General features: G+C 36.3%; 1 protein-coding gene across 1 annotated transcript in view; it reads right to left on the bottom strand.

Annotated features, from left to right (window-relative positions):
* The window catches only part of stxbp5l (syntaxin binding protein 5L), a 134,930-nt gene that overhangs the window by 38,628 nt on the left and 83,660 nt on the right, over positions 1 to 12,642 (bottom strand). The window contains exons 6-10 of the mRNA XM_017309306.1: positions 12,362 to 12,425; positions 5,833 to 5,916; positions 4,274 to 4,397; positions 530 to 605; positions 131 to 306 (exon numbers count right to left, since the gene is read on the bottom strand). Of these exons, the coding sequence (XP_017164795.1) occupies positions 131 to 306; positions 530 to 605; positions 4,274 to 4,397; positions 5,833 to 5,916; positions 12,362 to 12,425 (524 nt within the window). The remainder of the gene's footprint in view (positions 1 to 130; positions 307 to 529; positions 606 to 4,273; positions 4,398 to 5,832; positions 5,917 to 12,361; positions 12,426 to 12,642) is intronic.

Here is a 12,642-nt window from a genome sequence, read left to right as displayed (position 1 = left end):
CACAGTGCATTGAGATGTCTGATGTTGGATAATTACTGTGTAGAAGCTTCATAAAGATTCTATTCTGACATTTTCAAACATCTTGTGGCTGCCAACAAATGATGTCATCATGGCTTTAAAACATCTAAACAGAGCTGAGGGAAAGTTGTACCGTTGTTGTACGGAGTTTCGCAGAGGACCATGAACTCTACAATAGGATAGTCCATTTCTAGAACCGTGATGGCCTTGCCATGCATGATGGTTAAAGCTGGCCGCCGTCCTGCCTTGTCGTATGAAAGACCACCAGAGAAGATAACAAAAGGCTCGCTGTTGGAGAAGAAGAATTTATATTTAGYAACTCTGCATGGTCGRTGTCAGCAGAAGCCAAAAACGACAATCTACTCATTGTATGAAATTATGYTCAAGAAGATCACACCACATGGATTCAGTTTCAAATACTGAATTCACAGCAGAAATAATAAGACAGAACAAATGAAACTCAACACATGTTTAATGAGGAGTTACTTTAATCAAGAATTAATTCTCATACCTGCTCCTTGAGGTCTTGTACTCCACTTTGAGTATAGGTTTGCATGACTCCTTTCTCCCATCCTTCTGTATCTTTCCTAAATGAGTGGAAAAAAAATATGAATATGTAACAGTCACTTCCAATTAACTGAAACTAATAATCTCTTTCCAGAAGATTAGCTATCAGATTTTTATGGACATTTTCTCAGACGTTCCAGATTAGCCTAAATATATGGGTTGCTTCATTACTTCATTACTATTCATTTTGTTGACTTAATACTTTTCTCTCTATTGGTGTACACAATATTTCACTATTTCCATAGTTCTGTCCTCTGTTGCTGACATAGGCTGAGTAACATGTCTTGCCAGTAAAGTCATAAAAAGATTTGAACACAAATGTTTCCATTTCTTTCTCTTTTTTTAATTTGGTGGAATGACAGATCACTGCAACAGTCACTGCAATACAGAAAGCCATTTTTCTTCCAGTTCTTATAATGAAATGATTTGGCAGTTTACTCAAAGCGGAATTATCTCGGCTTGAATTCAGCAAGGCCTTGAGTTGTATTTCATGGGAACAGAACAAAGAACAAAAGCCAAGCTTTTGTGAAAAATTGAACGCATGAGAATTTCTACAGCCTGTAATATCAAGTTGAATATGGTGACATGGATTAAATGTCCAACTGGACAGGAGCTGAATAAAATATTGATATTCTTACAGATTTATTATACTTTTAACTAATAATGTTAAGGTTGCGACATTGTGAAATTGTGAAAGTGTAAAACCTTTTTCCTAAATCCATCTAGTCAGACATGTTGGCAGAAAGTGTGCATTAATTATTCTTCACTCCATGTTTGGTCTAAAATGTTTTACACTCACAAATTTACAAGCTCTGTTTACAAATTTCTTYGTGTGAATTGCACACACTATGGTGTCCCTCATTATTTAGCTAATTAYCTCCTAAATGCTGACATGRAAATGCTAGAAAGAGTTGATTATGGCAACTGGGAAACATTTCAGTAATTTTGCTGACTTTCTGCTATAGTACAATCTATTTAGAAAGTCTCAAGTTTTCAAAAGCCTAAACTAGAGAAGATTTGCTTGGATAAATCACTTTCTATACATCAAAAGATTGTAAGTAAAGCATAACCAGCAGGCAATCTGAGAAATTATTTTGCCAAACATATCCTGTATTAGAATTTTGCATCTAGTTTTTCATCAGTTTTAATTTAAATTCTTAAAATCAACTCAAAACTCATCAGTAATATGTCAACACAAATTCTTACCAGACTGTGTAACATAAATTAAGGCAGCAATGAGACCATCTTCTTTTTTATATCAGCAGTCCAAGAGCATGTAACTATATAAGCTCAAGCCTGTGAGACTCTTTAAAAGGCAAAGTGCACCCTTCTCTTTGTAAACTGTGAGAGTCTGTTTATTCAGCATCAACACCACATCTTGAATTAAGACTTGAATGCTGACTTCCAGTTGGCCACTCCTCTGCTCACCAGTTCCCTGTCAGGGAGCCCACAGTCTGCTGGCCCTCAGCTGGAACCAGTCCCGGAGCAAACCTTCAGAAAGAGAGGAAGGCTCCAGGCGGAGAGCTATAGTCTCTGTGTAGCACTGCTCTCTCTGGGTTTTGMTTTTGCTTTCTTTCACTGGGCCTTTTGCTGTAGTCATTTGGACTGAATCACTTGTCTGAGTGTCTTTCCTGCAGTTCCACCCACAGTTTTGGCCTTTTGCATTGCCTAGCAATGACAGTCACCTCCACTGTAGCATAACTCCACCCACAGCGTGATTCCCCTCGATTTTCTCCAACCACTCCAGATACCCTTCGAGTCCAGGTTGTTGAGTTCTAGCTGTCTTGTCATTCAAAATCTTGGGTCTCAGGGCTCTCCGGATCTGCCCGTCCTGACTGGTTTTCAAATCAATGACATTGTTGTTACTTACTGAGACCTTTCAGGTCAGACCTACCATATACCATTTATAAAATCATCTTTGATGAAATAAAAYAAAATAAAATTAAGAATTCACTTGGGTCCAAGAACATCCTTCCGRTGTTTACCTTCTCACATTCTCMTCTTTCTTTTCTGCTTCAACTTTCTGTTATCTCACAGCTCTCTGTGAGGGAACAGAAATCTGACAAGGTCAAGATGTCCTGGGAGTAAACAAAGCCAGGAAAGGAAAATTTAAAGCAAGAGAATACATTTGAAATCTTTCAAGCGTAATATGGAAATCACTCAGCTGAACCACTGCTTAAGATTTCACAGCGATTCTGACGGTTTTCTTTCTTTCGTTGAGGAAGTGAAAATTAGTCTGGTTCAATTAGAGTGAGTTTACGGCTAATTTCATTCTTTCACTCGCATGCTTACACACGCACACACACACCCACACACAGAGAGGCGGGTACACACACGCCACAGACCACTACTAATGACCTAAAGGGGGAATATGCAATATGGTCACATTGTTAAAATGTTCATCACAAATAGCATAAAAAAGAAAATAGGATTTGGTTACTATTCTAATTAACACACAGTGRAATCAATTTATTGATGTGTAAGCTGCAGTTTTTTACATGTTCACCAATATGTTAAATATTTTTTGAATCTGCATCTTTCAGGTCCCTCAGTGCAATGAAACGTTTTCGTTTACAAAGAGCTATGTAGGTTTAAAGTTATATATATATTTGTTGCTTTTGCAATATAGTTTTTTACAAACTTATACACAGTTTTTGATTGTATTTCTGTTTCTACACTAACAAAAARTAGCAAATAATTGTAAAACAGAAGGAAAGGGAAACGCAGTTTTCCAAATATGCAACAAAAACAATCTGGCATCTCATCAACACCAACCCCCATCCATTCACATACAGTTCAAAAGTTAACCTATTCCTTAATCTTGAGTGTTTTGTGCCCTTTAATTTACATTCTTCCAATATTGCCCTGTATTTAGCTCCATCCATTTTCCCCAACACCTCTCACAAGCTTCCCATCCTGCTAGAGAAAAGCAATCTCACAATATGTTGCTGCCACTGCCATGTTTCACTATAGGAATCTRCCTTCTTTAACAAGCCTGACATGTCCAAGCCTGACATGTGTTTGCAGTTTGGCAAACTGCAAACGCAACTTTTTGTGCATTCCTTCCAAACCAAACATGGCTTATTCTTCCTGCCACTCTTCCATAGGGACCAGATATTTAAGCATATCACYAATAGTTACTTTGTAAACAAATTCTCCCACCTGAGCTGTGAATCTCTGCAGTTTCTCCAGAGATACCACAGGCCTCTTGGCTGCTCCTCTGATTAATGCTTTCCTTGCCCACTCTATTAGTTTAAGTGGATGGCCACATCTCTGTAGATTTGCAGGTGTACTYTAAATGTTTCAGGGCTTCACAGAACAACTGTATTAATACAGAGATTAAATCACCTACATTCACCAAGTGGATGATCTGAAAAGCAAACTGGCAGAATGTAATTTATTAAAGGCACTGATGTTAACTGTGGACATTTTCTGAACAGGCACATCACACATTTTTGGTTTTTATTTGTAAAGATTTTAGAAAACCATGCATCATTTTTCCYTCCACTTCAGAATAATGCAACGTTTTGCGTATATCACAAGTAATCCTCAAAAATACATTGCAGCTCATAGTGAAATGGTAAAAACATCAGGGTATATAAACACCTTTGCAATGCAAGGCACACAGGCAACAGGCCAGTTGCATGTTTTTCTGGAATTTGAGAAGTGGAATGAGTGGATATCTCACCGTGAGGAAAGGTGACCTGGAATGGCTTGGTAGTGTTTCTGAGGTTCCATAGCGTCAGGCTGCCATCCGAGTGACTGCACATAAACTGCTTCCCTTCATGATGCCAACTGACTGAATGGATAGCCTGTAGCAATCAGACAGCGTAAAATAATATTTTACTTTCATAAAATCAAGTCTCTCTTTTCACACTTCCCTAAAGACAGATATAGATATATATGWGGTCTGCAAATAGTCTGCTTTATCCATTTCTTGTTAAATCACACTTAGTGCCATCATGCTTTACGTAAAAGCTTACAGCATTCCTACAATTGCCCTCCTCACAAATTGTTCTGGGTGCACCCAAAGGATAATTCAGTTGTTTACTCTTGACTTGTCCAATTTTTTAAAAATTTATTTTTAACTCAGTAGGTGTGAGACACAACTTTTATGCTACACTGACGATGAGCCACAGAAAGCTCCCTTAGTGAAAGAGGAGATAAGAGTGGCAGCATAAGTGGAAGATAAGTGCACAAGGTGACAATACCAWGGGGAAATATGGCTCTACGGATGCCTTGCTTTAGAATAAAAATGAAGAAAAAAAAAATAAAAAATAAGAATTCAAGTAAAATTTGGTAGGACAACACAAACATACATACATATTTGTCTGCTTCAATAAGACAATTTAAATGCTTAGTTTAAATTGTAAACAAACACCAGTTTCTTTGAAAATCACTGTTTTTACATTCTTTAGAAGATGAGACAGCAGATTATACAAATACCACTTTTGCTGACCTGCATCAACTCTAGCATATCTTTAACCTTTAAGATAATTTTAGTATCTGTATTACAATCTGAGCTTGCTGAAATGTCTTTTACATTGTGATGACAGTTCTGTTCCATTTTTACATGAAAGTATTTGCGTTTTACCAGAAAAGTCTCTTCAGACTAACATCAATATGGCAAACAAGTTGAGATGATTCCACACCATAAAGAAAGTAAATGCTTATATCCTTCACTACTCTCTGGGCCTTCACCTACGACAGCTGAAAGAACTGTGTAAGCTTTAAAAGGACAACTTCAATGACCAGAGCATTTTCAAGCTCCAATCCCTCCAATTACAACTCTTTGAAGAAACGGTAATTGGATGCTGAGAGACTTGTTGAAGACAATACCATTTGATGCTGCTCAGACATTTTAATTGTGCTGCACTTTGTTGACTTTAAAAGTATTGGCAGGCAAAAAGCTTAAATTGTTTCACTTAATGATAAGAAGAAGACATGATGACTAGGGGCTTTTTTTTATCAATAGCCACCGTCTTTCTGAGTAAAACGTCAATAAAAGGAAATGGCACTTTTCTTTTGAAACTAGTTTATTTCGACAAATTAAGTAATTAACAACAACTAGTTGCATCGTCAATTAAGGTGGGTATTATTCTTTTTTTTACTTCTAAAGAAAACAATACCCACAAAATGCAGCTAATAAATTCTGACATTCTTTTAAGAAGTTGCCTTTCMTGTTTTTGTTTTAATTTCTTTAGAAATAGTTTCTATCAGTGCATTCAAGGAAGGAATGGAGCGAACCTCATCATAGTAGATTCTGAAGTCAGCCTTCTTGGCCCGGAGGTCCCACTGCACAATGGTTCCACCCTCAAATCCTATAAGCAGCTGCAGAGACGAGTGACAAGAAGTAAAATACAAAATCATATAACTTTAAAGGGCATATTTCATCTTTTTTTTAAACTAGAAAACCTATAACTCTTGATATGACACACAGTACATCTCAATCAGCATCTGTTGTTAAAAGCAGATAAGTCATTTTAAATAGAGCTGCTATGATACACTTAGAGACTGTGGAGTCAAGCCATTATAAAAAATGAACCTCCACCACCATGTGTCAACTTAATACATGTTAAATTATTATTCAAAGTGGAAACTGGATCATTTTGTTTAGCAAGAAAGAACTTTGTAAAGGGAATGAGCCAAATAAACATACAATTGGTAACACAACACACAAAAGTTTGTTTTATACCCTAATGATATGTAGGAAAAGTAGGTGAGATTTATAAAAATGAAGATGGTGAGCATTTCCTCACCAGTCATAAACATTGTTTTCAATTCAAAACACTTTGTGCTTTGACATGGATTAAGAAAGAAGGTTTTCAACTTCATTGSAGTTGAACCAATAAAACATTTTAAAAAATGACATACAAAAAGGAGTCCGTTAAGCAGCTCCCATTAATTGTTAGCATGTTTTCAGCAACCACTGCATGGCTCATTGACGTACGTATTCTGTTGACACACTTGTTCAGAGAAAACACATCGTTAACAGTGCAAATCACAGAAACTATTTTCTTTAGAACCAGAGCAGAATGCTGTCTGAATGCTGAATTAAGCTGTCTTTTGTGAATTCAAGTTTATCTCACAAATTAAAAAACAGGTAGGCAGAGCTCACCACAGCATGCTTTTAATTCCCTGGTTAGTCTCCAGGCTACTGTTCTCAGACAGAATTCCTACTGATGTCGTTTTCCTGCTTATTGCAGAAATAACCATATAAATCTTGGTGTGACGAGCTCACATTTTGAGCTAAAGACTTCTCTATTCCTTCTTCATTCTCGGGTGGCCATTGTGTTATGCACTGATGCCCAAGTTCAATTTTGCACAGGCACCCATGGCCATCACTCTTCACAACTTTCTCCCATATTTTCAGCTGCTTTGTCCTCAGCTTCTTTCTTTTAGGCCTTTTTTTTTTTTTTTTTTACACATTTGTCAACAGTGGAGATATACATGTTTAAAACTTAAAAGGACATATTTACAATCAAATTGACAGGATAATGGAAACATCTTTGCTGTTTAAATATTAGATAACTATTTTAGATGATTTACACATTTTAAAAACATGAGTGCAACCCCAATTTCAGTTTTGCTCAAAAAGTTTACATAAAAGCCCCTTTCACAATATATTCAGTTTTAGATAAAAACTAGCCTTCGAGTTTAATGTACTACAAGAAGAGGGAATTACATGAATGTAGTACTAAATCTTTACAAATGTCGGAGTCCAATTATAGAAACTCAACATTGGAGTAACAAAAAAAAACTAAAGGTCAAAACGTTTTTGCTCTAATTGCTCAGATATTATCTGCTTTTTTGTTTTATTACTCATAATACAGCTCCAGTTGTGCCTTGAGATGGAAACGTTTAAACCAGTAGACAGACTCTTATTATCTTGCTTATTAAGATTGATACACTTGTGCCTTTCTTTAACAGCATGTTCTCTTGTCCTTCTCCTTTAGAGAAAGGCTAAAAGAACTGGATCTCTGTATCGTGCTATATTCAAACACCAAAAATACATGAAGTTAAGAATTACCAATTAAGAGTTTTCCAACAGTGTGATAAATTAAAAAAATAAAAACCATTAAAAACTGACAGTATAACTTATAAGTTAAAGTCCTTTTTATTTTAGAGAATTGATTTAAATGACTGGATTTAAATGACTGGATGAGACTGAATAAAACTACTCACTTTAAATGTTAGAAAGAAATTGATTAACCTAAGCATCAAGAATTTCACAACTGCTTTCATACAATTGAAAAATAAAGTAGCATTACTTTAATTTGATGTTTTATTGATGTAGGTTTCACATTATCAGACTATATGTTGATAAGAAAGATTGAGTTACACTAAGAGTTTACATTGTGGTTCCAGATGCAAAGACTTTTTAATATTTGCCACCGTTGATATGTTCTATGAAGCATCTTTTAAATATGAGACATTAATTTTATAGAGACRCTGATTTAACTTTAATTCCAAAGACCTTGAAGGTTCTGAACAGTTCTGGAGAGTAGGAGTAGATTTTCCTAATTAAAGATAGAACATAAAACATTAGGTCCTCTGGTCAAATGTTAATTAGAGACAGTCATTGGTTATACTTTTAAAATGTTAACTTTTAAAACTACATGTATAAACACCTTTATATAAAACTAGCGATGAAGTAAGACTTAAAAGAAAGACACAAGGATGCACAAAACAACACTTCAGGTGCAACTTGGATATCTCAAATTGTTCCCTGTAAGATATCAGCCATTTGTTTGTTCAAGACTGCTGCAGCCCACTGTAGAGTCTCACATTTAGATATATCATAGCATCATCTGCATGCAAATTTTACTAATCATCCTTAAAACTTTCAAGTCATGTATTACTAAGGTATGCTGGAAAGCAGCGGTTCTAAAATGTTTACTTGTTGAACACCCACTTACAGCTTTGAATGCTGATCTTATGCCCCGTTTCTGATGAGCCTAATCCCAAATGCCTAGTGTTTCTGGGATGACAAAAGGAGAGATTCTGAACCTTTTTTTTTGTCATTCTGAGAACCCAAAAGGGTTGTGGTTCTGAAGTCAGCATCTCCAAACCTCTAAGAGAAATTAATTAAAGATTGAAGTGGTTTTATTTGGGATAAAATGATGCAAAAGGTCTAAAAACTTTCAGATATTATGTGGATAAGATGAAATGTTCTTTTGTTTTATCCACGAAAGATAAGATAAATCCAGGAGATCACTGGATCTCCCGCTGACCAGTGAAAGTCCAACTGGTGGTGGAAACGCTTCCCTGAATACGCCAGATTGTAAAATGTATCGAGCCGCACTGAAACGAGGCAACACACTGTTAACTCCACCACATTGTTCTTGTTTTTTTATGGAAACAAAGGAATCCCAATGACTAGGACTGTACTTTTTTTTTATTTTATCACAAATACTGTCAAATTTACACTGTAATATATATCACATGTAAAACTACATGTGATATAGGAAGGTAGGACCTTTTGGACCTGAAACGACACCTAATTTCTTCTCCACCCGTACTGATGGGTACAAAATTCTGCACGCACTATACAAAAGGTAAGAGCAGATTGATGCCGTCTGATCACAGATGACAGGAGAAGGAGATCAGCGGTGCTGGGAGGAGCACAGACAGCAGGCGGAAATGGCTCTCCTGCTGAGCAGAGACACAGTGTGACATCTCAAATATGGAAATGGGCGTGTGAAGCTGAGAATAAAAGCTGCCCTTTAGAAACACCCTGCAACCTTGAAGTTTTACATTAGTAACATCAAAAAGTAAAGGAGAATGAAGACACACTGTCAATACGCAGAGAGAGAATCAATACTGCACAATTTGTTCTCAAAGGTATGTGATGTTTGACAGCAGACCTAATTTAGCATGATGAATGGCTGTTTACCGTGTTTACATCAGTCTGACTTTGAGATTGGAGGCAGGTTGTTGACGTAATTCAGACTGTCTGAAAATTCAAAGAAACTGTCACAACAAACGCCACGGCAGTCTAAGTAGGCAGACAGAACTCATAATGTCTGTGGAAGTCCACATTTTAGAAAACAGCCAAATAAACCGGGTGCAAATTTCCAAGGGCAAACTGACACAAAAAAAATAAATAAATAAAACGGAACCCGATGACAAGAAAGCACACAATTCTTTCAACTGTTTGTTAGACGATTTGACAAGTGTGTCTGACGCGCAGTGAGTATATATACACAGCAAAGGTAAGGACAAACAGATGACAGCTGTAGGACAAATTGACTGACATGGAAAATGTGTTGTTTTAAGCAAACACAGGAAATGACTGTAGCTGAACTGCACAGGAAATATCCCATCTACACAGGAGATGTGAGTACAAAAAATTTTTATTAGAAAAGGAAAACAAAAACAGAATAGAAACTCAAAGCCAGCTGCTGGCATTTTGAAAAGAGGATAACACTACAGCGAGAGGGAAAACTGAACTGACTATGCAGTAATTTTCTTTCTGCTTAAGTGGAGATTTCATCAGCTGAAAACTCATTATAGAAAAAAGCATTAGAATCAAATCAGTGTGCCAGAAAGAAACTTTCTCTCCACAAAGCAAAGTATTTTTTTTGAGTCAGACTTGTCATTTTCAGACATCTATATTCAAGAACAGACATGGGCTGTTACTGGTATGATAGCACACAAAGTGTTGAAGTTAGTTTCAAAATTGTTACAATTTCCATCATGCCATGCCTATAATTTAAAGTTCTCTAACGAGATGCCATTCACTTGGTTGAAAGAGGGATCCTACGCTTTTCTCTTGCTTGTAAGGAACATAAATTCACCTGTACAGGCCTGCTACTCCGTCACTCCCGTAAAGGTAGAGCAGTTCTGAAGCTACAGTTTGCAAGCTGGAGGCATGTCTGTAAAGCTGCAGACTTCCAGTTGTCTACCTGAGCAGACAAGGCAAACTGCTCATCAGATAAACCTGACTAATAAATCAGGATGAGCCTGCTACAACCCAAGTGTTTCTATGTAAAGAACAAAACGACATCAGGGTGCGACTGTATCTGAGAGTATTCATGGTGTTTATGATTGTCTGCTTTCATCTTCAGACTGCCGGTGTCTGCTGTCTGAAATCTGACAGAACATTTCTAAGCCAGTAACAGAGAAGCTAAAGCAATGCTACCTATGACGCATGTTAATTGTTATTCTAATCTTGATGGGGACAAATACAAACAGTAAATGAATGCAGGTGAATGAGCCGTTTCATGTACTTGAGAAGCGATTCAAATAATAAAATTAATTAGGTAAATCTATCTCAGTCACAAGAAATGAATTCAACTTAAGGTCACTAAATAAAAACAAAAGGTCATTTTAAAAGTTTTATTTTTTGTAACAGTAAAATCTTAAGTGCTGCTTTAGCATACCAATAGCAAGGTGGCGAATTCTGCTCTGTGCAAACCAGACAGCAAAGAAACAGTGGGAACCATAAAGAGACAGAAATTATATTTTCATATGAAATAGAAGAATAAGAATATTTACTGTCAAATAATTACACGATAAATCAATTCTACAGGAGAGGTAACCATAAATGACTTGTTATCTGATGCAATGAAGAAAAATGGAAAAAAGCAGGAATAGATGTTGATTTTCGATTATAAATAAAACGATTTAGATCATGTTACATATTTATGCTTTAAGTTATTGAGCAAATACCCTGATACTGTGAAACTGTTATTTTAACGCATAATTTCCCATTGGGTCATGAATAACTAAGAAGCACCTTTGTGAAATGTAAAAATACATTTCTGAGCACAATACTTGACCAAACTAAAAATTCATAATTTATCTTCAAGTACTTTTTTGATTGTAGGATTTTAATAAAAGATTGCATCTGGGCAAGATTTTAATCTAACACCTATTGTGCGGTTATGGAGTAAATAAAAAGCTCAAGCTATCATTCACAATGACAAAAAAATAAATCACATATTAATACAGCACAATAAATAACATGTTTAAATATTATATGCAACCTAAATTGCATATGTATTATAAACATTTAATTTCTTGGAGTCCAGCTCAGATACTCGGCCCCTACGTAGGTGAGTGTCAGATAAATCACAGCTATGCGTCTTGATTGGAGGAGGAAAGAACAGCCAGGCTGCTTTTCTTGGTAGAAAACATGTTTTCTCTCTAAATCCCATCACCTGCCCAGTGTTGTCCTGGACGTGCCAGCTCTTTTCTAAGCAGTTCACAGCAAAATCTTTCCAGATGGTTCTCAGTGACTAACCATCTGGTGCATCGGGTCAAGCAGCATGAATATAACTATACATGTATATATATATATATATATATATATATATATATATAGAGAGAGAGAGAGAGAGAGAGAGAGAGAGAGTGCAGTGTTATTGTAGTGTGGATACATTTTCTGAACACAGAAATGCACCTTGTTAAGTCTGCCTGTATCCAAATTATTCTAAGTTTATTGTGGAACTTAATATGCTGCAAACTTTCTGTAAAAACTACTATGCATGACACTCTGGAGTCCTCCTTAATTAGGATTGAAATACAAATCTGCTCAAGCAGGTAAAGCCATGCATTCTTTGCACTTCTGTTCTTCTGTGAGCATAATTCATAAGACAAGAGGAAAAAGAAGAGAGCAAACACAAAAGTCGAAATAAAAGACATACCAGGGGATGTGGGGTTAAGAGAAGTTTAACAGAGTGTAGCAGTGGGAGAAGGAAGGAGCCACCAAGAGTTTGAGTAAAAGAAACCAGGAGATGTTGCCAAGATTTTCTGTTGTCCACCTACTCACCTTTCCTTCGTCCTTTGGGCTGTCACTCAGATGAACTACAGGACCTGGGTGAGTTTTAGTTGATCTAAGATGAGAAGAAAGATGATGTATGAAACACAGACATCTTCTGTAGTGCTGCGAAACAACATTACAGGAAAATGTTGTTTTTTTTATCCCCAGAATCAAGTAATTATTTTTGCATTTTTTCTTTTACCTATACAAGCTGGAGTACAAGTGGTTGCTAAAAATGAGGTAAAACTATTGCTGCTAAAAACTGTGACATTCATAGGCATTCTCTGGAA

The sequence above is a fragment of the Poecilia reticulata genome, linkage group LG2, assembly GCF_000633615.1.
Source record: "Poecilia reticulata strain Guanapo linkage group LG2, Guppy_female_1.0+MT, whole genome shotgun sequence".
NCBI lineage: Eukaryota > Metazoa > Chordata > Actinopteri > Cyprinodontiformes > Poeciliidae > Poecilia > Poecilia reticulata.
Note: the sequence above shows the minus strand (reverse complement) of the source record. Positions and strands in the feature narration are given on the sequence as shown.